We start from the raw sequence: 27,717 nt of genomic DNA on the forward strand, positions 1-27,717 counted from the left end.
CTGCAGGGACGAGAATCGGACGGGACTGAACGGAAGAAAGAAAGAAAAAATGAAGTTTTGATTTAACTGTGAAATGCGCGCACAAGGAAGACGGAGGGAATTCTCGAGGCGCGTCTGCTTTTGAGGAGCTAAATTCTAAATTCTGGGGGTTTTTTTGGAAGAGCTGGAGAAGCGCATTTCTTTTTTCCAAAAGTACGAGGAAGGTGGATCTGTCGTTCCTCAAGTTTCAAAAAGCAAAGGCAGCGGAGGAAACTGCGGGCTTAGTTTACATGACAAAACACGCCGGGCCTTTTTTTTTTCCCCTCCAGCTTTGCTTAGCAAAATTCCTTCACTTAAGCCATGACCAGCCAGCTTTGGCCAATAAATCATGGAGAGTGAGGGAACCTGCCCTTGTTCCTTAAAAAGGAAGAGAAGAAAACAAACATACCGACACATATTGAACGGAGTTGTGGCTTTTCTTAGTAAACCTTTTACAAGTTTATTTCATAAATAAAGCGATTTCCAAACCAGAAAGTTACAGTGTAGCCCAGCGAAGTTGCGTTCTTATCATGCTTAACTAAAACTGTGATAGAAACACTATTGTACAACGGAGATGGGCTAATGCAATAACTAGGTTAATCGCAAAGCCATCAGAGTCTAGAAAAGGAAAACTTCAGAAAACGACCTGTCCAATGGAGCGGTCATCAACTCTTCTCCCCTTGCAAAAATGGCTATTTCTTCCAGAAAAAAAAAGAAATGTTTTGATTTCAGGGATCAGGAATCAACAATGACTTGAAAGCATCAAAAAATAATAAAAATTCACTGTTACCCTATCATGGCACAGATACGCCTTGGGATCTCTCTCCCTCTATTATGTCCCACTGATGTTGTCTTTGTCGCATTCCCAGCCCATACATAAGACAGCTTCAGCCACCCACATCTGTGTTGCTGAGATGTCTTTTTGACGCTATCCAAAGACAACTTCCAAGGTATGCAAAATCTGTTAGGCTTTGTCACTGATCATCTTGGAAGGAAGTCAGAGGGTGGCATCAGCCGTCCCTGGCAGAGCCAGACAAAGGGAGTCAATTTGACACTGGCGTAGTTTTGTGCCAACTCAGGTGTTGTTAAGTGAGACATTTGTTAAGTGAGTTTGCTCATCAGAAGGACTCAAACCAGTTGCCAAGCATCTGAATAAGTCACATTTTTTTCAGTGCCGTTATAACTTTGAACGGTCACTAAACGAACTGTTGTAAGTCAAGGACTACCTACCTAAACTGGCTCTCAACTCCTTGTCCCGGTAGTAGGTGTGCATTTGGTTGTGCTTACATCCACCATGAGAGGGAGCCTTGATCTGTAGAGATCTAAGCTTGTAGCATTCATCTACGTAAAACGAGCACCCCAACATTACACTACTGAAAAAAAAGGGGTGCGATCTTTTGCCATTTCCCACACAAGGTGCTAAATCTCATTTAAGGCAATTTGTTTCCTTAACCAAAAAAAAACCCAGGAGGAGGAAAAACGATATTTTCCTATCGCCATCATTTATCTGGCCTTTGGCATTTGAAAAAAAAGTATGATTTAGGTCAGAGGTCCTCAACCTTTTGGGCACCAGGGACCAGTTCCGTGGAGAGAAGTTTTTCCACGGACCGGAGGGTGCGTGGTTTTGCGTGTTGCCTGCATCCCGCGGATGGGGCTTTGCTTGTTTGTGCGGACCGGTTGCTGGCATGCCGCAGCCCGGTACCGGTCCACGGACTGGGGTTTGGGGACCCCTGATTTAGGTAGCAAAAAGGTTGCTCATCTCTAAAGTCAGGAACAATATAGCAGACTTGATTCAAGATACTGTCTGCCTGGAGCAGAATAATAGGACTGCCTTACAAGGTGCAAATATTACCAATTGAAACCAGAGGCATTGAATTTCCCCTCTTGAAGCCTAGTAGATAAATAAAATTAAATAATAATTAAAAGTAATACATTGGGCTGAAATTGCCTCTTGCTAATACTCAAAGCCAGCCCAACCTGCTTACCTTACACGAATACGTTCTATGTAATTCTCATGCCGTGGCTTTTCTGCGTAGACACGTTAACCTGCATATGTGCTTTGAACCCAGGTAACTAGCTCATCAAAGCCCCACCCTATATGGGAAGTGTGTGCAACACACCAAAAAGACTTGAGTTCCTACAGATGCAGAAGACTCTGAGTCCCACCCGAATCCTTTAGTTGCTCCAAGGTGGTTCCCCGTCCATTGTTAGTTTTCATTTTATCCATGGATTTGGGGTGGAACAGAATTAGCCTGCTAGATTTGTTAACTGAGCTATTACCCCTGATACCCTGTTTTTTATTGCTCTTAAGAATGTGTTAGTTAGTAGCTGCCAGGAAGGGAACCCCTTCAGTTCCTCTGCTTTGGTACGATCCATGCAAATAACTCCCACGGTGGCAAGTGAGAAAGACTCATTCTTGTTTTGACTGAACAGGGGAAAACAGCGGAAACAGTTCCCTTAGCTGATAGCCTGGACGAAAAAGAGATCTATAAATGGTTCTCCGAATCCCCCTTCGCAGGAGTGCCAGCTTCACTCCTGACCACCAGCCTGGGGCGGAGGTCTCCACTTCTACCCCTGTGAAGATGGAAGCCAACGTGGTGGTCCTAGGAGCTGACAGTGTGGGAAAGTCAGGTAAGTTGGCGACAAAACTACTCCAGGGTGTTTGCTATTCTAGGCTGCAAAAGGCTCTCTCCGCTAAAAAAAAAGAAAGAAAGAAAAAAGCCACAGAAAGAAACTTGCAAACGTGCCATGCAAGCGTCAGTTTGCAGGATACCGTTGAAAAGTGAAAGTTGCCATGCCCAGAAACGGTAGACAGGTACAGTGCAATGGTGCAACCTTTAATGAGCGATGCTATCGGCGGCTAAACTGTCCTCTGCTCCATTAACCAAACAAATTACTAACCGGCTTGTCAGATTCCATAAGTGCTGCAGAACAGCAAAAGGAAATGAAAGAGGTCGTTCACAGAATTGGCCGCAATTCTGATCTTCCGTGCACTTCCAATCCGATTCTCTGCATGCTTAACGTAGAATAAGTCTCGTGGAATTCGGAGATCTGATGCCCAGCCACAACCTGGATCTCCGACCTTCTGAGCTGAGATGTTAGGACTGGATCTGTACCTTTTTTTTTTTAAAATTTATTTTTTATTTTTCCAAACTCTCCCCCATACATATACCGTGATATTTATCAGATATTAACATACATTCTTTTTACATTCTTATATACAAAATACTTTTAATGAAATAAATACATACACATGACTTTTGGTGTTGCTCGCCCATTTCCCCTTTCACTGCATCCCCACTCCTTCTTCTCTACCTTCTTTCTCCCTTCCTTCTCTTTCTTCCCTACTTCTCTCTTCTTCCTCTCCTCTCCTCTCCTCTTTCACCACTCTCTCCTCCAACCTTCCTACTTCCTTCTCCCCTCCTTTACTCTTTTCTCTCTCCTCTCCTTTCTCCCTTCCTTCTCTTTCTCCTACTTCCCTCTTCTTCCTCTCCTCTCCTCTCCTCTTTCACCACTCTCTCCTCCAACCTTCCTACTTCCTTCTCCCCTCCTTTACTCTTTTCTCTCTCCTCTCCTTTCTCCCTTCCTTCTCTTTCTCCTACTTCCCTCTTCTTCCTCTCCTCTCCTCTTCTCTTTCACCACTCTCTCCCCCAACCTTCCTACTTCCTTCTCCCCTCCTTTACTCTTTTCTCTCTCCTCTCCTTTCTCCCTTCCTTCTCTTTCTCCTACTTCCCTCTTCTTCCTCTCCTCTCCTCTCCTCTTTCACCACTCTCTCCTCCAACCTTCCTACTTCCTTCTCCCCTCCTTTACTCTTTTCTCTCTCCTCTCCTTTCTTCCCTCTCATCAGGACTGGATCTGTACCTGATGTGCTTTTTATAAGTTGCCAGCCTCAAGATACGCTTGGGTCGAAAGGAAATTTTTGAGCTTCTTTTCCAAAAAGAATTTATACCTGGGCTCATCAGTGAGTAAGCAATCTCTAGAATCATGCCTAAATGCATTTAGGGTTATGGGCAACATTTGAGCATAAATAGATAGTTGCAAACAAGCTGATAACTTTTTAGGGGAATTCATTTTCAGCGCTGCAAAGCTGGAATCGCCTAGAGAGTGCTGAAAATATTGATTTTACACCCAAGTTGTAGGTTCTTGTTTTCTATTGAATGTTACAGTGTCTACCCCACACATTAAAAATAGGGTAACGTGTTAAGGTATAAAAGGTAAACTTTGAGGACATGGGTCTTTAAATATTTGAATTTGATTCAGAAGCTGGGTTTTATTTTTAAGGAGTGGGGGAAACGGCTTCTGCTTTTTTTGTCGGTGAACGATAACATCCTTTTCCATTCCTCCTCCTCCTGCCCCATCTGTTCTGTATAACAGTTTCAACTCCCACTCTTTTTCACAGCTCTGACGGTGCGTTTCCTTACCAAGAGGTTTATTGGGGAATATGGAGACATGGGTGAGTGTTCGGATTTTTACACCGTTTGGTGCTGGTTCATCTCTTTCATCCTGGTGACGGATGGTTCATCTAACTGAACACTCACAAGAAATCTAATGGAATATCTTTTGGATAGGACAGTGTTTTTCAATCCTCACTGCTTTAACATAACTGGACTTAAACACCCAGAATTCCCCAACCAGCCTTGCTGGCTGGAAAATTCTGGGTATTAAAATCCACACATCTTAAAATAGCCAAGATTGAGTTTGAGATTCATAGGGACATGAAAAGCAAAGTAAAAATACTAACCTAAGTTCTGTTTATCCGTGATTAAATGGAATAGAATAGAATAGAATAGAATAGAATAGAATAGAATAGAATAGAATAGAATAGAATAGAATAGAATAGAATAGAATAGAATAGAATGGAATGGAATGGAATGGAATGGAATGGAATGGAATGGAATAAAACAGATTGTAGAGTAGAATAGAATAGAACATGAAATGAATGGAATGGAATGGAATGGAATAAAACAGATTGTAGAATAGAATAGAATAGAATAGAATAGAATAGAATAGAATAGAATAGAATAGAATAGAATAGAATAGAATAGAATAGAATATGGTGCACATATTGTACCCGTTGATAGTTTGGAGCTCATATACCAAAGGTTTGTCAATTAAACCACAAAAGACTATAACAACACAGGATGCTAAGCCCTGAACAAACAAACTACCTCATGGCTTAAGGTAACCTATGAAGCCAGCCAGCCAGGCAGATGTGTCACTATTGGGAGAAGCCAAAAGGTACTGTAATGAGTAGAATGCATAGTGAGTGTGTGTAAAACTCTCAGGCTGTGCTCTGTGGAGCTGCTCTTTCATTACACCCAAGGCTGCTGAAAGGGAGTAGCCGAGGAGAAAATACGTAGAAGGAAGAGAAAGGATGGAGCTCTTGAGAATGGCTTGTGGCAATCTGAACTTTCTGCTTTTCCCCACCCAGAGTCTATCTACACTCACAGTTTGGCAGTAGAAGGCAAAGAGATTCTTCTCCATATCTGGGACTTTCCTTGCTCGCAGGTAAGGAAGCAAGGATAACTATCAATATAAATCAGTGTGTGTACTTGTGTGCATGTGTAGTCCAGTATAGTTATGGTTTACCTTCCACTAACAAAATACGTGCCTAATCATTCTTCCCCTCATCCTGCATTGCTGTTTTTGAACTAATGGCCATTCAAAGACTAATAAAGTAAATATATACAATAGGATTGCCCATCACTTCATCTTAGAAGAGGATTTTTAGAATGCGTGGTTGAGCAAATGTAACACGTCGTTGCAACTCATTAAAGCACCCATGCCTGCATCAGCCTGGAAAGAGACATGGCTTTCCTTAATGAGTTGCAGACAACTAGTGTGATTGCGCTCCAACACATTCCAAAGCATCTTGTCTTACATCTAAGGCCCTTGACACAAACTTGATATCCAGTTCTTCTGTATAAAAGTTTGGAAGAACAAAGAACATGTAAACACTCCTTGCTGGTTGGTTTTTGTAAAAAAAAAAAAAATCCTTCCATTTGCACCCTGTGAAGGGTGAATTCATTGTTATCTATATGCCTCCTGGCTACTTACCTATATTTTGGTTTAATTCTGAAGTCAGTTCAAGCAACCACATAGTATGTTGAGTTTTAACTCTCAGAAGACTTGGGGAAGAAAAAGTGAGAATAAAAACTGGGTTTGACTTTAATTTAAATTTAATGAAAATTAAATTGCACCAATTAAGTACAATTATGTGAATGTTTCCGATGCAATCAAGAATTTTCATCTTAATGTGGCAGATCCTTTTGGAAGGTTGCTGGGGGCCATATCCAAAGATTTCGAGAACTACATTCAGCCTGGGAACACAGGCTGAATGTGGTTGTCTAAGCTTGAGCTAACCTGGATGTCTCTCACACCAGACTTCATTTTAAAAAAGGTTGTGTTTTCCCATTGCACCAAGCCATAATATGATTGATTGGTTTGTAATTTCACATATATTGTGAACATTCTGGTTTATAAACCACGTTATACCAATTTTTATTCTATTGTTGTTGTCGTCGTCAGTATTTTCATGCAGTCTACCATAAAGTTCTGATTGGATTGGATAGTTTTGATTATCGTGTCCTTTCCAAGGAGCTAGGACAGCCAAAGACATTGTCATAATATTTATATTTTTCCACGTGGTACAACTTTTGCAGTTCATGAGTTGAGATTCTGTCCACTTTGTCCAAGTGCTTTTCCAGATCTTTTGCTATGACACCAAGCACACCAACCATTATTGGCAGGATTACTTTTGTTTTCCACATTTGCTCGAATAATTATGATTTTTCAGTCCAACAACAAAAGTACCTGTTTTCTTATTCCAGGAGAAATCAGAAGAGAACTCATCCAAAGATAAACGCATCCAATGGGCTGATGGCTTTGTCTTGGTCTACAGCATCTGTGACCGTGCAAGCTTCAACAGTGTCCAATCCAAAGTCCAGTTCATCAAAGCCACCAAGGAAGGTCCAAGCCAGGAGAAAGTGCCCATTGTTATTGTGGGCAACAAGCGAGATTTGCACCATCACCGGGAGGTTTCCAGTGAAGAAGGACGTCTCCTGGCTCTCTCCACGGACTGTGAATTCTATGAGGTATCAGCAGCTGAAGCCTACCATGGGGCAGTCATGGTCTTCCATGGCTTAGCAGAACGCATATGTGAGGCCAAGCTGGCCCTGAAAAAAGGCACAGGAATCCGCAATATTGTCAAAAGTGTATCTGCTGTCTTTGCTCGGAAAAGAACAGACTCAATGTGAAAACAAAACAAAGCTAACATTCTGTAAACACTCTGGGAGAACATCCCATTTTTTCCCTCTCTTATTTGGGCAGAGCGGAGCGTGGATTTTGCTGATGTGGAGTCGGCAGCCTCCTCATTCTGCTAATCCTGAAGGAGAATCAATCCAAGAGGTGGTATATATGGCAGTCCTGGGTGCAAATTCAAGAAGGAAGGAAACAATCATGGCTGTCTCTCCATTCTGAAACACCAGAACAAAAGGATTTGCCCAAGAGAAAATTAACATCTTGCCCAAATCCACCTAGTAACTTGGAATTTGGGAATCCCGTGTTACTAGTGCAAGCTCCAGTACCGTACTCATTTTGATATTTACAGAGAGCTATATGGATGGGACATCATCACTCTGTCCCCTACGTAAACTGGACTAAACCAGAGTTCATCTAACCATAGTTTACTAGATTAACAACAGCTTAATCTTTAACATTGCTCTGAAGCCATAAGGGGACATCATAGGATGACACCATATTATGAAGTTCTACCCCATGCTGTTCAGGAGATGTGGTAGAAGGTCTGTCAAGGTGCTTGGAAGCTACCAGTGTGGATGAGGAGGAACAAAATGAGATTCAACCCTAACAAGATGAAGTGGTTGTCCATTCAGACAGTGATTGACTCTGAGACAGCATCCCTCTTAGGTCTGGGGGAAGGGGGATTGCTTCCCCTGAAGGAGCTTGTTTCCAAACCAGAATGTCTGGATTCATACTATACCGTAAGCCAAAAACTAATTAAATGTAGCTCAGTGCATTGGATGATCCCTACCCATAACAGTTTTATTACTGGGTTGGGAATGCAGCCTGACTCCACAGAAGCTAAAACGCATTGATTTCAGAGGGATAATTATAATAATCTCCTGCAAAAAAACAACAACAAAGGCCAACATCAAGACCTAAATAGAGAAGAGGTCTACTAGTCCAACAGTCGAACTTCTGCTTTGCATTCAGAATGTCCCTGGCTTAGTTTGACCATTTTTAACTGGCAAAGGTTCTCCAGATGTTGCCCCACTCCCTACCTCTGGATGCCCCATTGGATAGAGAGCCCTTAATTAGAAAAGCCAAGGGTGGCAACCTAGTACCAGGCTTTAGAGGGAACCTTCTCCATTCCAGGTTCTGGTGGGTTCTGGAAGGCTGACTGATCCAGTTAATAGTGCTGCTCTACTCTCTAGGAAACTAGGGATTAGCTGCCATTTTAATCTCACCGTAACCAGAAATAGGGAACTGTCTATGGTTGCTGTAAGCTAATGTTGCATCTGCAAGGATTCAACCTAAATATTTGTGCGTGAAAATGATTGTCCTTCCTTGCTCTGTCTCTTGAATCCAGTGGAATTTGAACGTGGATAATTTGTTTGCTGTCTTAGTAGCTTCTCCATGTACATCAAAGGCAACCTATCTCTTCCCCAGTAAGCACCTGCGTGAAAGGAGAGAAAAGAGCCCATTGAAGGAAAGGGGAAGGGAGAAAAGGAAGGAAAGGAAAGGAAAGGAAAGGAGAGGAGAGGAGAGGAGAGGAAAGAGGGAACAGGAAAGGAAAGGAAAGGAAAAACAGAGAGAAAGAGAGAGAAGGGAAGAGAAAGAAGACAGGGAGGAGAGGAAGGGAAGGGAAGAGAGGAGAAGAAGGAGAGTAGAGGAGAAGGGAGGGGAGAAGAGACAAGGGGAGGGGAAGGGAAGGGAAAGGAAGAGAGGAGAAGAAAGGAGAGGAAGGAGAGGAGAGGAGGGGAAGGGAAGCAAGAAGAAGCACAGAGAAGAGAGAGAAGGGAAGAGACGAGAAAGAAGACAGGAGGGGAGGGGAGGGGAGAGGAGGAGAAGGTAGGGGAGGTGAGGGAGAGAGAGAGGAAGGAAAGGAAAGGAAAGAGGAAAAGAAAGAGGGAAGGCGAAAGGAAAGGAAAGATGTCAGCTCAGAGAAACTGGGTGGCCTCATCCATGGTTGACTTTGTCCAGCTCTCTCAACTCCCCTCTCTGCTGTCATCAACTTGGGAGAGCCATATCAGTTGCATCTCTCTGCTGAGATTTGCATCTCTCTGCCAAATTCTCCTTCCACCTCCAGTTCTGTCTTGCTTGCTTTTGTTGACTCAGTTATTGCCAACCAGCAGCACGGCCAGTTAGAGGCTCAGAACTGGGTGTCCTCCTGCCTCTTTCCCTCCCTCCCTCCTTCCCTCCTTCCTCCCTCACAGCACACAAGGGCTCCTGCTAAGGGAGACACAGCACATGCGCCTGTACAGTTAAAGACGTGGCTTCCTTCCAGGCCCTTGTGCGGGTGTGTCAGGCTTTCAAGAACAATAGAGAGGAGAAGAGTTGCAGTTCTTTGTCTCCTGCTCGAAAACGACCCTCAGGCCTGGTATCCTGAGGAAAAGTGGAGGGGAAGAAAAAAAATCAGAAGAATGGATTTCCTGAGAGGAAATTCATTGGCAAGTGAGGTTGATCCCAAATGCCTCACTCTGGATTGGCAGATTGACTAGGGCAGGGGTCTGCAACCTTGACAACTTTAAGACTTGTGGACTTCAGCTCCCAGAATTCCTCAGCCAGCTATGCACAAGTCCACAAGTCTTAAAGTTGTCAAGGTTGCAGACCCCTGCACCAGGGCGACAGAGGCAGTCCTTGACTTACAACAGTTCATTTAGTGACCGTTTGAAGTCACAACGGCGCTGAAAACAAGGACTTTCGGCCAGTTTTCACACTGAACAACCGTTGCAGCATCCCCACAATCACGCCATCAAACTTTGGACGCTGTAAAGACATTTGGCATGTGCTTGGAGCATTCCAGCTTAGTAGATCAGAAAACGCAAAGAATGTAAGTTTCCAGCTAACTAGGATGAAGGGTTAACTTTTAAAAACAAACCTGGTGCCCAGATCAACAAGGGATATATAGGTTATATCACCCTATGCTGTGTTTCATTAAGCATTAAGTGTTTCATTATTGCCCCAGTCACAACTGGCTAAGGTTGTGGTGTACGATGAGAATCTTGTTCTATCACGGCTGTTTTGACGCAATTAGGTCAGCCGATGGCAATCCCTGCTCGTAAACTACAATGTGTGAATCCAAGTCCGTGCTTTGAGATGAAAATACTGCAGCTGGGTCTGCAGCTTCCCCAGCAAAAAGGGGTTGCCGTTTGGAATTTTGAAACATAAAACATTGAATTTTGCCAAATATTTCAGCCCATCCTTTCCTGCAGGATTATTATGAGTATAACACGGAAAGTGGAGACTGATGGTTGCTGTGCTGAATTTCAAAGAGGCAGTGTGTCACACGTATAATCAGAGAATGAGGTGGAGAAATGGATCAATAGACATTTCCACCACTCTCATCATTCAGGCCAATTTATTTCCAATATTCAAAGGCAAGCATCACTGCAGGGAAAACAACAACAACAACCCAAAGCTAAATCCACACCAGGCACAAGATGCATGGATTGCGTTAAGTCAACGTGGAAGCCTACCGTAACATAATTAGAAGTACCAAATATTTTTAAAAATATATGGATACACACACGTACACACTTTGGGTGTGTCTGGTGGTGGTGTGGGGGGAGAGAATGAACTTAAAAATAGTCCAGTGAGAATCAGATATACTCTCTGGATAAATGTTCTGGCCGGATTCATAATTTATAGAATCCTAGAATTGGACGCTCCTTAGTGCTCATCTGCTCCATTCCCCTGCCTGGTGCAGCAGCATCTACGATAGATGTGGCCATCCAGCCTCTACTCTTGAAGATCTCTAGCGAAGGAGAACATATGTAGCAGCCTATATCACTGGCCCATAGCTCATACAGTCAGGAAGTCTCTTCTGATGTTCATCCTGAACCTTCTTGTTATTTTAACCCAAGTTCTGGTCCTGCTCTTTGGGGCCATAGAGAATATGTTCATGCCTCCAAGTCCTTCAACATCTTAATTACTTTTGTGATAAAGCCATAGTTTGTAGGAGAAACCCACAAGCTGTGGCAAGCCATATGGACCCAATCATGATTTAAGGGTCTACTAACGGCACTTAACAAAACACAATTTTCTGGTGCCCTTTTTACTTTTTAAAGTTTGGAGTTAAGTCCTAAACTTTAAAAAGGAGTCCTGAGCATTGAGCTGTACCACAGCTGTTCCTCAAAGCAAAGTCAACTTTGATTATTTCGCCTACAGAATACTCAGCTCGGATCTTTGAGATCCAATCATTCTTATTCCCTACTTTTGATGCTTTTACAGCATAATCAATGTGTAAATAAATGTGTATGTGATGTATTTTGGTTTTGAAAAGGAAATAAAAAAAACGACCTGCACACATCTGTTAGTTGGGCATTTTTAACTTCATGGTTTATTTGTGGCAGGGAGGGGATTAAAAAGCAATACTTATAGAATATATGAAGTATATACATGGGAAGGTCAATATACCTTGACTTTGCTTGTCAGAAGGCTGCAAAAGTTGATCACATGACCTCAGGACACTGCAACCGCCAAACATCTGGATTTTGATCATGAGGATGCTGCAATGGTCGTTGAAGTGTGAAAAATGGTCGCTTTTTTCAATGCCATCGTAACTTCAAAAGTCAATAAACTGTTATAAGTCTGTACATGGATGTGGCAGAGGCTAAGGTAGCTTGCAAGAAGAGAAAAATTAGGACAGGGACCATGAATGGAATGGTATCGACCTGTAGTTGCTTTAATCATTTCATGTCTTTCCTTGCACTTTTCTTGAAGTCCCATAAGCTGACAGGGAAAACCATGAAGGATATATATGAGCCGTGGTGGTGCAGTGGTTAGAATGCAGTCTGGAGTTCGATCCTGATGGGATTCAAGGCTGACTCAGCCTTCCATCCTTCTGAGGTTGGTAAAATGAGGACCCAGATTGTTGGGGACAAATAATGCTGACTCTGTAAACCGCTTAGAGCACTATGAAGCGGTATATAAGTCTAGGTACTATTGCTGTATATAAGTAAGAATGAGAAAAAGCTGCACATCCCTTCCTACCTGGAATTCCAACCATCACTGGTTTCTGGGGGGGGGAAACACCTGGAGACAGGTAGCCAAGTACGCCTTCTGAGGTAGGAACGTTCCCTATTTGACATGCACCTTTTTGTCTGCAGCTGCTCCCTCACATTTTTTCCTGACTTTCTTGTGCTTGCTGGATAAACTGTTCTTTCCAGCTATTGGCTATACGGTCCTGGTTTAAATCAAATGGTGCATGGTGTATACAACAAATGATTTGCTGCATTACAGTATTGTAAACATGCCTGAAAAGACCTCTGCCGGGAGATTTTAAATCACTTTAAGCCCAGCAACATTTAGCCCGATGGATTGTGATTCAGATCCCCCACACCAGAGCAGGCCAATTATGTTTTCAGCCAAAAGACAAAGATGAGTTCATGCAGTTAATCTTTCAGCCCTAGAGTTTAATCCAACACCCACATTACTTAAGCCCAAGCCCTCTCCCCTTTGCTACTGTTCCAGAAGAATTGAGCAGGAAAGTTATTTGTCTTCCTAGCTCAGGGGTAGGCAACCTTGGCTCTTTTATGACTCGTGGACTTCAACTCCCAGAATTCCTGAACCAGCCATGCCGACTCAGGAATTCTGGGAGTTGAGGTCCACAAGTCAGAAAAGAGCCAAGGTTGCCTACTCCTGGTCTAGAGATTAAAGCACCAGGCTAAAAACCAAGAGACTGTGAATTCTAGTCCCACTTTAGGCATGAACACCAATTGGCCAATTACCAGGAGACCGTGAGTTCTAGTCTCACCTTATGCTTGAAAGCCAGAAAAACTACTTCCGGCTGATCACTCTCTCTCTCTCTCAGCCCAACGTACCTCCTAGGATTGTTACCATAGGGAAAATAGGAGAAGGATTAGGAATGTTCACTGCCTTAAGTTGTAAAAATAATAAAGGCAGGATATAAATGAAATAATAAAATTAAATCCAGTTCAGGTTTCCCTACTGCGTACTCTATCCAGAGTTCCCCAATCAGTATGACCACTTTACAAATTCCAGGAGTTGAAGACTATCCATCTTGGAAACCTCTCCCTTTCCCCTCAGCATGGCTGGCTCAGGAATTCTGGGAGTTGAAGTCTATGAGTCATAAAAGAGCCAAGGTTGCCTACCCCTGTCCTAGCTTTATTCAATCCCTCCTCTCGTGCTCTTTGCATAGCCAAAAACCAAGAGTTTTCTACCGTTTCTTATTCCGGCTCTCCAGCATTTACTCTGATTGTACATCCATCGGGTTTTTTCAGTCCTTGAGAATTATGGGATGCTTGTGTATTTACAGTACTGATTGAGAAATGCCCAAGATTGAGACAGTCGGGGACAAGGGTTGCAAAATTCATTTAGCTCTGCTTCCTCTCCCGTCACCTAACCAGACCCACAAAGGCATAAACAGGAATTATTGATCCCAAGTGATGGCTTAGATATGGAACCCGAATGTAAAGACTTCCAGTCCATAGTTTGTTCAATTCAAATGGATATATTTGTACCTCTTTTAGCTCAAGATCTCCAGATTTTAGGTACATTCTCCAGTCCCCCCCCCCTTCTATATTGAAGAACCATAAGGAAAAAAGAACACACGATTTCTCCAACCTATGTTCAGTTAAGGAAATCCACCTTGCTTTGGTTCCTGATTTCACTGACCAGTTGCTCTTACCATTTTCTAAAATGTTTTTCCTAACATTTAGTCAGAAATAGCTTTCCTGTAACTTGATTTGTCTTTGCTATATGATGGGACATTAGCTATCATGAATTTCTTCTATGCAACTACTGTTCATGTCCTTGGAGTCTATGCAACTACTATTCTCTCTCCCCGGAAAGTCTTCTCTAAAGCTGGTGCCTAAACCAGTTTGTTCAATCCGTCATTGAATTTTTACTCTTTGTTCCTCTTTATTGTCTTTCTGCTTATTCGTGTTTGTCTGAATCCTGTTGTTGTTGTTAGTTGCGAAGTCGTGTCCGACCCATCGCGACCCCATGGACAACATTCCTCCAGGCCTTCCTGTCCTCTACCATCTTCTGGAATCCATTTAAGCTCACGCCTCCTGCTTCAGTGACTCCATCCAGCCACCTCCTTCTCTGTCGTCCCCTTCTTCTCTTGCCCTCCATCTTTCCCAGCATTAGGCTCTTCTCCAGTGAGTCCTTCCTTCTCATTAGGTGGCCAAAGTACTTGAGTTTCAACTTCAGGATCTGGCCTTCTAAAGAGCAGTCGGGGTTGATCTCCTCTAGGAGTGACCGGTTTGATCGCCTTGCAGTCCAGGGGACTCGCAGGAGTTTTCTCCAGCACCAGAGTTCAAAGGCTCAATTCTTTGGCGCTCAGCCTTTCTTATGGTCCAACTTTCACAGCCATACATTGCAACTGGGAAAACCATGGATGGCCTTGACTATACGTACTTTTGTTGGCAGGGTGATGTCTCTGCTTTTTAGTATGCTGTCTAGATTTGCCATAGCTTTCCTCCCCAGGAGCAAGCGTCTTTTAATTTCTTGGCTGCAGTCCCCATCTGTGGTGATCTTGGAGTCCAGGAAAATAAAATCGGTCACTACCTCCATTTCTACTAAAATACCAAATATTGGAAGCGAATCACACATACAGGAGTCTCAGGGGAGGGGACGGGAGCCCAGTTTATCTAATTTCTGTTCATCATGCAGCTAGAGGGTCACAAGCAGACACATCAAAGCCAAATTGGTTACTTCTTTCATCTGATGAGGTTTGGAAGACACCAGTAACGAGATTAAGCAGAGATCTGCCATAACAGTAGACGTGAAGATAAGTAAAATGTTCTTTTTCCCTGCTGCTGTTAAATGTCATACTGGGCTCCAAAGACTTAGATGTTAATTTCTCTGCCAAGGCTACACCACACACAAACCAGCCCTATTTATAGATACCAAAGGCAGAAAAACTCAACAAGGATTGGGAAGCTATACAATACATAACTGGATGCAGGATGCAGCTGTTGTAATAGTTAACGGTTTAATAATTTGGACTGGAGAAAACCAACGTTCAGGTCCTGACAATGGTCCTCACCTGGAGACTTTCAGCAAGCATTTCCACCAATCTGCCTCACAGCTTGTTCCATCTCTTTCAGAGAAAGACGGATGCTTTTGTCACAATAATGGCACGAGGATGGAGAGAGAATTTAACTCATACCACAGTTGCAACCCTCATCTCTCGCCTCCTTCAAAACCATCAATTTTGAATAAACAAGAAATCAAGCTACCTTCAATGTACTTTGGAACAATTGTCGGAGAAGCATGGAACTGTCCTCAGAAAGCCAGTAAAAGTTGGTTATTTTATTGGAGAATTTTTTGAATGCTGTACTAATAAAGCTGGCATTAAAAGAGCAGATGGCGCATGAGGGTCACGGGGGAGATTTAAACTAAGTTACACATCAGCAGTAAATTAAGCAGAAAATTTGGGTTGTCAGTTGCTTCGTTAGCAGAGCCCAAACCAGCATGTTGTTTTTGTGAATTGCGTGACTCCAGCCATGGTGATTTGTCAAGTCACGTTTCATGGCTTTGGGTGTCAATTGTGATTTTGCAAGCCATAGCTAGGTGTGATATAAGATCTCAGCCTTTGGAGCTGCTGAACTGTAGTTTAGACTGTTGTGTGAAGTCATCTAACAGCAAATCATAAGTGTTTATGGAAATTCTCAATCATCCAGGTCATGGTTATCTCAGACATGCTTTTCCAAAAGGCAACTGGACTTTCTGGGTTTTTTTTTTCTTTGAAAACGTTTTGTTCCTTATCCAAGAAGTGAAGAATGGATGAGAAGCGAAACGTTTTCAAAGGAAAAAAAAAAACCCAGAAAGTCCAGTTGCCTTTTGGAAAAGCACACTCGGGGTAGCAATTCATACTTAACAAATCCTAGTTTAGCATAATGAGCAAACCCACTCACTAGCTTATTCTTTCTTGACAGCAGCGCTATAGAGTCCTGCAAAGTGGGCCCTTATGTAGGTGGCTTCTAGGCTAGGACGGAACAGCCCCTCACTCCATCTCCTTCTGCTGGATCCCTCCTTGTAAGAGGAGAAAGCAGATTTCCGGGCCACAGTAGACTCAGCTTCCAAGGGTGGGTTTTCATGAAGGGTGAGGGGCTCATCAAGATTGAGGAATGGAAGAGGATAATGACCCCGACTGGATCGTCTTTCTTGCAGCTTCTTGCTCTCAGGAGTAACAAACTGGACCCCATCTGGTTCTTGCCAAGACTCTGGCGGAACCGCCCCCATTGTTTCCTCTTCTTTCATCACAATCCTTGGGAAGGTGAACTAGTGAGTGGAAAATGGAAGAAAGAGAGAGAGAGAGAGAGAGAGAGAGAGAGAGAGACAGAGATCCCTGGTGATTTAATGAATTATTTTCTCTTCCCAAAATCTATGTTTTCCACCAGACTTGGGGGTCATACTATCAATAACATTGGCATTTCCGGGACTTTGATACAACTCAAAATCCCTTGCCTTTTTTGACATAGTCCTTCGGGAACGTTGTTTTCTATTCTTGGTTGGTAGGGAGTTCAAAGAGTGAGTGGCCTATGTACATTTGCTTGTCTGGACTTCCCCTGTGTGTTTCCTTTGGGGAAAAGAAAGAAGAATAATGTTTGATTTTGCCCAATCTGCTCGACTAAAATTGTATACATTACGGGAACTTAACTCACAAGGTATAGTACAGTGAATCAGACTATCCTGCTGAGCCATCACTTTGTTTAAGCCTCTCAAGCATAACACAGACATTGTACTTGGTTCCTCCTCAACAGAGATTTAGCATGTGGTGTGAACTCAGCAACCGACCGCCAACTCAGTCAAAAATGGCTGCTTTTAATAGCTATTTAATAACTAGCTTGCTTTCCTGTTATAGTCTAGGACAGCAGCCCCCAACCTTTTGGGCACCAGGGGCTGTTTCTGTGGAGAAAGTTTTTTCCATGGACTGGATGGTTTTATGTGCTGCCTGCATCCCGTAGTTGGGGCTTTGCTTGTTTATGCGGTCCTGTTGCTGGCATGCCGCGGACCGGTGCTGGTCCACAGACCGGGGGTTGGGGACTCCTGGTCTAGGATCCTGATGAGCAAAGGGTAACAACTGACTGCATGTATTTTTCATCAGGTGGGACACTCAAGGATTATTTAGTTTAGTTAGTGGTTAGTTGGAGGATGAAAGCTACTTTGGACTAGAATATTAGGGATTAGATACAGCTCACAGCTGACATGTGTTGCTAGATTTATTTCTCAGCAACCCAGGGTAGGACTGGAAGCGCTCCCGTCTGAAATGCTGACAGTTGTGACTTAAATTCTAGGCAAGAGTAATGTATTCCTCCCTTAGCAGCCAGGTGGGGAAAAGAAACGAGAAAGAAATGGCAGAATGCAAACGCAAAAAGAAAGGATATTGGGATGAGAAGGGAAAACTATAGGCGTGAAAGAATGCTAGAACAAGGGAGAAAGAAAAAAAATAATGTTGCAAGAACAAGAGAAAGGAAAAACAAACATAAAAGGAAAAGGACATCAGAACAAGATCTGTCTGGCCATCTTGAATATTGCCCATCAATATTGCCCATCAAGGTTTTGAATGTAGCATATTGTTTATTATCCTTTCTCATTTCACCCAAAAATAAAGATGCTGCTACATGGGGCCTACATTGCCACCAATTGGGTATTCTACAATGTGCTACCTCTGAATATGAGCTTTTATACATATCCTCTATGAATTTCAACTGCCTTTCATACTATGGGAAAGCTCAAGAATTGAGCTTCAGGCGTCTCCATGTGCCAAATCAGATCTGTGGTTCACATGTCTACATTGACGGCTGGAGATGATTCACTACGGAATCACAGAATTGGAAGGAATCGCACAGATCTCTCAGCCAAATGCAAGAAAACCAATTAAAACAGTTCAGAAAGGTGGCTAGCTAGCCTTTTCTTAGAAACCTACAGCGATGACGAACCTGCAATCTTCATAAGCAGCCTGTCCTACTCTTGTCCAATTCTTACAATCAGAAAGTTCTTCTTTACCTCCAAGGTTTCATAGAGAAGATGCTAGAGACCAAAATCAAACATGTGTTTCCCCATTTGAGATACTTCCCCTTTCCACTTCAGAATATAGGAAAGTTCTTCTTCAACGGCATGTTGGATCTGAATAAGAATCCGTCTTGTTCTGCATCCCTTGCCAGAAATGGCTGAACAGATGCATCCAGGAAGTTCCTAAGCTAGAACTGGACAAGCACTTCTCTTCCACTGTTCCCGTTTAGTCACTGAGACTAAGAACACAATGCCTGGGATTCAGTGGGTGGCATTCAGCCATGCAAGCTGTTCTCCTTGCATCTGTTGCGTCTCTTTTTCAAGTCAGCCCAATCAGTGGCCACATCTTACAATTAATTATGCATTGGTTGAACACATCTTTTTAAATCAGTCTCAAAATCTCTCTGGTTTTGGCTTCAATGGATCAAATTGAAGAAACATACAAAATCCAGTCCTTCCTTCCTTCCTTCCTTCCTTCCTTCCTTCCTTCCTTCCTTCCTTCCTTCCTTCCTTCCTTCTTTCCTTCTTCCCTTCTTTCCTTCCTTCCTTCCTTCTTTCCTTCCTTCCTTCCTTTCCTCCCTCCTTCCCTCCCTCTTTCTCTCGCTCTCTCGTTTGTGTGTGTTTGAGTGTGTTTACACATTTATCTTCCTGTTTAAAATCAGTAGTCCCAATGGATTTTGGGAAAGATGTTAATCAAATCCATGAATTACTATAGAGCCAGTTAAAAATAAAGCAGCCTTTTCACCTTCACCTCCAAATTAATCTCCCAGAAATGGAAAAGGATCTTTACTAAAGATCAGACTCCAGTCTCAAAACAGGAGGCAGCTGAGTTAGAATTTCTTCGCCCTGAGTTTCCTTCAGAAAAGAATGGGGCCAAATGCCAACCCTCTTTCTGCAGGGAAAACAAAACCCATAACGGGGAAAGAGGGACATAGTCTGAAAGCAGGGCCTATCAATTGGTTTCTAAGCGATAGCATTTTAGCCAGGGCTTGTCCTGCTTTCTGAACCGTGAATCCAGACTTATTTTGTCTGCTCAAAATCCGGATAGTGGCTCAGGAAATGGAATGCAGAGAATCTAGGAAATAGCTGAGCAAGGATTATGTTGCCAGTGAGCCAAAAGGATCCAAACTTCACTAAAACCCTGGTTTCGCCTTCTAGATAAATGCAAACTTTTTTTTTAATTTGTTGAATTTGAAGACTGCCCATCTGGCTCGCATTAATTGCAATGCGTACAATTAAAACATAAAAATCTAAAACCCATATAAAATACAATACCTCAAACAAAAAAGAGAGCCAGATAAGAACAAGAATAAAATATGTTAAAAGTTAAAAGGTGAGGAGAAGGCGATCAAAGTGCCAACTGGCTCCAGGGTTGCATCCTGCTCAATGAGGTCCATGAAAGTTGGCAAAGCCAAGTCTTTAAAGTCCTATGAAAGACCAGCAGATCAGGGCCTCCTCATCTTGGCGAGGGGGGGAAAAGAAGTATTCCAGAGAGCGGGATCCGTGGCAGAAAAGGTCCCCTTCCTTGACCCTGCCAGTTTGAAATTCTTTCAAACTTGGCAACTTTAAAACTTGTAGACTTCAACTTCCACAATTCCACTGCCAATCCAGGGAAGTCACAAGTCTTAAAATGGTCAAGTTTAGAAACTTCTGCTTTAACCGATGTGATCCATAGCATATCTTCCCTACTAACTCGGTAAGATGGGCTGACATAATCAGGATAAGATGGTTTCCAAGGTAACTTGGCCCCATGCCATATAGGGCTTTGGCCAACACCTTGAACTGGACCTGGAAGCAACATGTAGTTCCCGCAGCCAAGGTGTTACGTGTTCCTTCAATTTGCACAGTAATCTACCTGAGAAACTCAAGTACTTTGGCCACCTAATGTGAAGGAAGGACTCACTGGAGAAGAGCCTAAAGCTGGGAAAGATGGAGGGCAATAGAAGAAGGAGACGACAGAGAATGAGGTGGCTGGATGGAGTCGCTGAAGCAGTAGGCGTGAACTTCAATGGACTCCAGAAGATGGTAGAGGACAGGAAGGCCTGGAGGAACGTTGTCCATGGGGTCACAATGGGTTGGACATGACTTTGCAACTAACAACAACAACAACAATCTACCTGAAGTGCTGAGAAATTCTCATTCCATACTCCAAATAACCCACACAAGCTCTAGTCTCTATATTCTGTGCCCCTGGAACAGCTACAGATCTTGGAGAAAGATCTGGAGAGAGTTCTCTTTTCTTTTCTTTTAAAAAAACTATAAATTGAACTTATATGCCACCCAGAGTAATTTCTTGTGAGATGGGCAGCTATATAAATTTGATCAGACAGACAGACAGACAGACAGACAGACAGACAGACAGACAGACAGACAGACAGACAGACAGAAAGACAATAAAACTGTTGTTTACTGTTAAGGCACTTTTTAGTTCAGCAACATATGCAACTTTATATGGCACTTACCAAATATGAGATGCACATAGCCAGTTTCACTCCTTTGTCCTTAGTAACCTGGATGGCTTGGGATGTCTGTCTGAAAGCAAGCTCGGAAACAGCAACAGCTAAGGATTTAATGCTTCCAAAGGTGCTGGGAGGAGACATCTTTTCCGATACACATCCCGATGGAGACTTGTAGACTACACGCAAGAAATGGGAAAAAATGTATAATTAATAAGCCAGACCGTTATTCTTCAACTGATTAAAGATGTTAAATGATTCCATGCATTCTATGTCAATGGTTTTCAACTTGTGGGGGGGGAGCCCATGAGGTCCTCAAGGAAGCCCATGAAGACTCGAAGAAATATTATGATTTAAATCTTGATTTACCCTAAGGCTTGGGAGTCTGTGGCCATGGTCTGTGGCCACAAAAGGTATTTAAAGAGTGTCGGTGGGGAAGAAAAGGTTGAGAACCACTGTTCTATGTCATCCAAGCATCTCTGCCTATGAGAAGACTTGATTACGGATGATGGGGAACAAGCAGATACTTCGGTAGCTCACATAACATAATTTAATGTCATCTCTTTACAATCCAGTCTTCCAAGCAGCGTACCCTGCACTGACCCCTCAGATCTTTGAGTGCTGTCTGTCAGTGTCAATCTAGGAACAATGCAACATCACTTTCTCTGCTTGTGTGAGAAAGAAAGCTCTCCCTCAGCAATGCTTATAACTTATAATTTTGAAAATGTTGCTGTTCCAAATGGGGCAAGTTTGTGTGTGGTGTTGAACTCAAGTCCAGCAAGTTCTTTGACAACCTCAAAGAAACGGAGGTAGGAATGTTTCTAGCACCCTCTTGTGGAAGGCAGGGCTAGATGAATCAAAAGTTGGAATTAAGATTGCTGGGAGAAATATCAACAACTAAGATATGCAGATGATACCACTCTAATAGCAGAAAGTGAAGAGGAACTAAAGAGCCTCTTGATGTGGGTGAAGAAGGAGAGTGCAGAAGTTGGCTTGAAACTCAACATTAAGAAAACCAAGATCATGGCATCCGGCCCTCTCAATTCCTGGCAAACAGATGGGGAAGAAATGGAGGTAGTGACAGATTTTATCTTCCTGGGCTCCAAGATCACCACAGATGGGGACTGCAGCCAAAAAATTAAAAGATGCTTGCTTCTGGAGAGGAAAGCTATGGCAAATCTAGACAGCATACTAAAAAGCAGAGACATCATCCTGCCAACAAAAGTACGTATAGTCAAGGCCAATATTTGGTATTTTAGTAGAAATGGAGGTAGTGACAGATTTTATTTTCCTGGACTCCAAGATCACCACAGATGGGGACTGCAGCCAAGAAATTAAAAGACGCTTGCTCCTGGGGAGGAAAGCTATGGCAAATCTAGACAGCATACTAAAAAGCAGAGACATCATCCTGCCAACAAAAGTACGTATAGTCAAGGCCATCCATGGTTTTCCCAGTTGCAATGTATGGCTGTGAAAGTTGGACCATAAGAAAGGCTGAGCGCCAAAGAATTGAGGCCTTTGAACTAAGGTGCTGGAGAAGACTCCTGCGAGTCCCCTGGACTGCAAGGCGATCAAACCGGTCAGCCCTAGAGGAGATCAACCCCGGCTGCTCTTTAGAAGGCCAGATCCTGAAGTTGAAACTCAAATATTTTGACCAACTAATGAGAAGGGAGGACTCACTGGAGAAGAGCCTAATGCTGGGAAAGATTGAGGGCAATAGAAGAAGGGAACGACAGAGAATGAGGTGGCTGGACGGAGTCACTGAAGCAGTAGGCCTGAGCTTAAATAGAGTCCAGAAGATGGTAGAGGACAGGAAGGCCTGGAGGAACGTTGTCCATGGGGTCGCGATGAGTCGGACACGACTTCGCAACTAACAACAACAACTTGTGAAAATAGGGGTACTGGAGCCTAAGAAACTGCAACCAATCAATCAGAATAGAGCTGGAAGGGACCTTGGAGGTCTTCTAGTCCAACCCCCTGCTCAAGCAGGAGACCCTAGCCTGTTTCAGGCAGATGATTGTCCCAATCTCTTCTTAAAAAACCTCCAGTGATGGAGCACCCACAACTTCTGAAGGGAAGCCGTTCCATCATATAACCTGACTTTGTTAGCCAACTCCAAAATGTCTTTAAAAAAAAATTCAGGACTACAACACTCAAATTCTGAAGCCAGTAAATACCCAGCTTTAACTTCTGATAAAGAAAATGGGTTTATAAAACTAACAAGATGAGCATCTCATCAAAGGGAAAGCTCTGGATGCCAAACAACATATGTTGTTTCTTTTTTAAAAAAAGCAAAAATAAAAGATGCTCTCTCTCTCTCTCTCTCTTTATTTGGATACAATATTTTGAGTGGAACCCAAACAACGAAGCGCAAATAAATGACAGATTATATCCTCAATCTAATTTGTGTCACTTTTTAGTTCAGACTGTGGCAGAGATGCAAAACTGCCTAATTTACATTCTATGTTTATATAATGTTATTAAAGATTTTTTAAAAGGAAGACAAATGCTAATACAAACTAATATAAGGTAAGAAAAAGAAAGAAAACAACGAGAGAGCTACGTGCAAAAAAAGTAACAGAAATAAAAAGAAAAATAGAGAAAAAAAGATACTAAGAAGTAGTTTCCAATATTTCTTACAGCAGTCATAAGTACAATTATAAATTTACCTCTTACTCAATGGTTACAACATAACAACACAATTCTTTTCTTTTTAGAAGTTGTTCTGTCTAATCATCAGAACTATAAACCTGTTTTATGCAAAAAGTCCATAAAAAGTTTCCAGTATGTAATTAACATATTCTCCTTTTTTTGTATCAAAGAAGTTAATTTAGTCATCTCAGCAAGTTCCATCATCTTCACCAGCCTTTCCATCCCACTGCAGTTATAGTCTAAAGCAGTGTTTCTTTATCTCAGCAGTTTTGCTGGCTGAGGAATTCTGGGAGTTGAAGTCCACATACAGTATCTTAAAGTTGCTAGGGTTGAAAATATTAGCATGTGCGGAAATGGACAGGCTAACAATGGTTTTGAAAGACAAATGTGGATCAGTTTACTTCGAAACCTGGGAAATTTTTTTACTGCTGGAGAGATTCGAGGAGGACGGTTGGGATTAAAGATTAGCATTAAGATAGAAATATATGTCATTTTAGGATAAGTATTGTATATAAAACCTAGATGTATATTTAGAGATGAAGAACCGATTGTAAAATGTGGAATAATTTGATAAGAATGTATATACTGGAATGTCACGTTACATCCAATGTTTTTTTAATTGTATTATAAATAAAATTAAAAAAAGAAAAAATAAAACACTGCTCTTGAGTTCTGCAAAGGGACGAGGCTAGCAGCACGCTCCCTCCCCTCAAATGTAGGAAGATAAACATGCTCTCATGACAATACCACAGTCACTTAAGTATAGCTCTGCTGTTTCTGGCTCCAGACTCTATTAGATACGTGGTTACACCTGCCAGGTATCTTAGTCAGTTGGAGTCAGTAAATCAGTAGAAAGCATTCTTGCTTGCACAGTCCCATGCGTTTCCATCGGCCGTCCTGTACGGCAAGTCTAAAAAGACACCATTGGCTGAAAGACTCTGCTCCTGTGGCTCAGGAGAGGTGGAGACCATTGGACACATACTCCTTCGATGTTCCTTCTATAAAACTATTAGGAAATCCTAATATATCCTCCCCATAATTGATAGGTATCCTGGTCGTTCGGAAAGTATGTATCTCCAGTGGCTGCTTAAGGACGAGCAGGCAGTGATCACGGCGCAGGTGGTTAGAGTCTGTGCAGCAGCACTGGGGATTCGCCAGAAACATAAATAAACATTTTAGATCTTTTTCATAATCTTTTATAATCAATTTTATTACATGTTTTTTTTATCCAGCATTAGACTATAGTCAATGTATTTTTTATTGACAGGTCAGTATGACTCAGTTTTTCTGACGCTAGCTAGTTTTTTTTATACTGTCTGTAAAACTAGGCAGACCTTGGCTGATTACATCATGAATGGTAATATATTGCTATGTCTTCTTGTGTTGGTTCTGTTTAGTTTTGTTTTATTTGAATGTTTAATTTATGTGTTGGCCTTCGGCTGTAATAATAAATTGAACACCACCGTTATCCTCTTGTGTCAAGAACAGCTAAGGCCCCCTCTACTTTGCGTAGGACAATCCTCTATTTGAAAACATTATTTGTTTAACGTCTGGCCAGTTTAAAGACGAAGAATAAAAAGGTAGGAGAAGAGGATCTTGAAACAGTCTATTAGGAGAACAAATTGGGCAGATAACCTGTGCTGGCAAACTCCTTAGAACTAGGGGATGGAGCAAACACTTTGAGGTATTTATGGAGGTCCACCTATGTCCAACTAGACTCTTTAGAAATCAATAAAAATAACAGTGCCATTCAATCTCCATTGAGGAGCAAATACTACAATCCCGAAACATCTTGCTAATCAGAAAACTGGGGTGCATATATGAATTTAAAGAGCTGAAGTTTTTCAGCTCCAAAATGAGATTTCTTTTTACAATAGATCAACCAAGCACTATATTAACCTGAATTGGGCTCCGTTGTCCAATCCACCACCTTCTCCAGCTTGCCGACCGCAGAGGTTTTGGCCACCTGGTTCTCTTGACTCCTCTTCACATTCTCTGTCTTGACCCTCAGGCTGTTCTTGGATTGCTCATTATTTTCAGCAGACAGTCCTAAGACTTTGTCCAGGATGTCCATGACAGAACATAACACGTAGTGAAGGTGAGCTAGAATGGTGTCCTTCAAATCAGAGGTAGCCTGAGGAAGAGGAGATAATGAAGAAAGTTCTTTATTATGGACCATTTTATGTTTTCAGGCAAGACAGTGGATCTGTCTGGTAGAAGTAGCAGACAGGTAAATAGTAAGAAGGAGCTGTCCAGAAGAGAGCTTAGCAGCTTCTAGACCAGGGATCTTCAAACTTGGCCCATTTATGACTTGTGAACTGCAACTCCCAGAATGCCTCAGTTGAAGTCCACAAGTCATAAAAGGGCCAAGTCTGAAGACCACTGTTCTAGACAGGCACCAACATTTACAGTAAGTCACGAAATGCACCAACATTTAAGTCAACATTTAAGGCACCAACATTTAAGTCAACATTTAAGTCATTTTTGAGATGAGAGCTACTGTATACTTGGAACATGGGTCCAGAATAAAATAAGTGCAGCCAGGTTACAATCTTGGTTTAATTCAGCAAGATAGTTTTCTTCTTCTTCTTCTTCTTCNTTATTATTATTATTATTATTATTATTATTATTATTATTATTATTATTATTATTTTACTTACTTCCTTCACTGGTTTCTGAAGGATAGGTATCTTCTTCTCCAAATGTTCCAAACCTTGACATGCCAAAACATTGGCTGCCGCAACTGAACCAAAAAAAGAGAGAGAAGAATGTTAAAACAGTACTGGAACAGAAGGGAGGGTCAGCCACTGGACTAATTGATTCCCCTGTATCTTCACACAAATTTCACCAAGATTCACAGACTATGTTTGAGTGGTGCACTAAACTAGAGTTACAATACATGCTATCATGTTACAAAGTGCATTCCTCATCATATATTGTAATTATATGCAACTTTCAGTTTGGAGAATAGAGCATTTTGGAGAATTCTAATACGTTCCATTCCTCTTCTGGACTACATCATTCTAGAGGTTGTTTGATGGTTATCCAGAAGTAAAGTTTGCAACTGGAAGTCGTTAAAGGTATTCTGGATATGGCATGGCATGAAACAGCTGGACAGATGTCATGAAACTTCAATGCTACCAGTCTGGGGACTTCTGGGAAATCTCTGAACTACCTTGGAATGGCCTGGTAAAGGTACAGCATGGATCAGGGAAAGAAGAGAACTTTATGGAACTAGCTGCCAAAAAAGTCAACAAGTGCTAGGCTGCATTAACAGAGGGATAGAATCAAGATCACGTGAAGTGTTAATACCACTTTACAATGCCTTGGTAAGGCCACACTTGAAATACTGCATCCAGTTTTGGTCACTACGATGTAAAAAGATGTTGAGACTCTAGAAAGAGTACAGAGAAGAGGAACAAAGATGATTAGGGAACTGGAGGCTAAAACATATGAGGAACGGTTGCTGGAATTGGGAATGTCTAGTTTAATGAAGAGAAGGATGAGGGGTGACATGATAGCATCTTCCAATATTGGGGGGGGGCTGCCACAAAGAAGAGGGAGTCAAGCTATTCTCCAAAGCACCTGAAGGCAGGACAAGAAGCAACGGGTGGAAACTAATCAAAGAGAGAAGCAACCTAGAACTAAGGAGAAATTTCCTGACAGTTAGAATAATTAATCAGTGGAACAACTTGCCTCCAGAAGTTGTGAATGTTCCAACACTGGAAGTCTTTAAGAAGAGATTGGACAGCCAGTTGTCTGAAATGGTATAGGGTTTCCTGCCTGAGCAGGAGGTTGGACTAGATGACCTCCAAGGTCCCTTCCATCATCATCATCATCATCATCATCATCATCATTATATGGAATATTATATTTTCCACAATGTGCCTTACATAGCAACAGTTTAGCCATGGTGGGAAATCAAAGGCACTAAGGTACCAAAGAATTGTAATCAAATAAAATGCTAAATATTTATTCACTTATCAAGTCACAGAAAAATGGACTGTAATTATTTGATTCTCCCCCAGAAGATCCAGAATATGTGTCAGCAAGGCACCAACCGATGGCACTACAGAGTGGACTCTGGAGATTAAAGCAGCTGACACTGGGAGAAATTAAAATGGGTGTTTGGGTCCTTTCCAAAATGAAGCTTGTACAACACTTACGTTGAGGCTCCAGCTTGTGCATCACAGGCTTCACACTCCACAGAGCCAAGGAACTGGCATTCTGGAGGGCCCGCTCACAAGTGGCACACACTGATGCCATCAAGGGGTGAATCTCTTTGGCACTGGCATACGTCTTCTGGAGATTGGTGAGGGCTGAATTCACCACAGGGAACTGCAGAACTCTCTGTAACACACTG

The 27,717-nt window shown here is 42.3% G+C and overlaps 2 protein-coding genes across 2 annotated transcripts in view; one reads left to right on the forward strand and one right to left on the reverse strand.

Moving 5' to 3' along the window:
- Nucleotides 1-2,408: 2,408 nt before the first annotated feature.
- Nucleotides 2,409-7,274, forward strand: LOC107286858 (ras-related and estrogen-regulated growth inhibitor-like protein). Its single transcript, XM_015815294.1, has 4 exons — nucleotides 2,409-2,649; nucleotides 4,418-4,471; nucleotides 5,450-5,526; nucleotides 6,849-7,274. The coding sequence occupies exons 1-4, from the start codon at nucleotides 2,511-2,513 to the stop codon at nucleotides 7,272-7,274; spliced, it is 696 nt and encodes a 231-aa protein (XP_015670780.1). The 5' UTR covers nucleotides 2,409-2,510.
- An 8,875-nt stretch (nucleotides 7,275-16,149) lies between these two features.
- Nucleotides 16,150-27,717, reverse strand: part of PLIN1 (perilipin 1) — a 15,641-nt gene continuing 4,073 nt past the window's right edge. Inside the window, exons 2-6 of the mRNA XM_029284017.1 lie at nucleotides 27,521-27,714; nucleotides 26,015-26,097; nucleotides 25,254-25,488; nucleotides 20,709-20,881; nucleotides 16,150-16,512 (exon numbers count right to left, since the gene is read on the reverse strand). Of these exons, the coding sequence (XP_029139850.1) occupies nucleotides 16,150-16,512; nucleotides 20,709-20,881; nucleotides 25,254-25,488; nucleotides 26,015-26,097; nucleotides 27,521-27,714 (1,048 nt within the window). The remainder of the gene's footprint in view (nucleotides 16,513-20,708; nucleotides 20,882-25,253; nucleotides 25,489-26,014; nucleotides 26,098-27,520; nucleotides 27,715-27,717) is intronic.

Source organism: Protobothrops mucrosquamatus, unplaced genomic scaffold (assembly GCF_001527695.2).
Source record: "Protobothrops mucrosquamatus isolate PMUCROS unplaced genomic scaffold, P.Mucros_1.0 scaffold334, whole genome shotgun sequence".
Classification (NCBI taxonomy): Eukaryota; Metazoa; Chordata; class Lepidosauria; order Squamata; family Viperidae; genus Protobothrops; species Protobothrops mucrosquamatus.

Coding starts and splice junctions, on each gene's coding strand:
- LOC107286858 (XM_015815294.1), top strand. CDS start 2,511: ATGGTTCTCCGAATCCCCCTTCGCAGGAGTGCCAGCTTCACTCCTGAC. Junction 4,472..5,449: donor TGGGGAATATGGAGACATGG/GTGAGTGTTCGG, acceptor TTCCCCACCCAG/AGTCTATCTACACTCACAGT. Junction 5,527..6,848: donor GGGACTTTCCTTGCTCGCAG/GTAAGGAAGCAA, acceptor TTCTTATTCCAG/GAGAAATCAGAAGAGAACTC.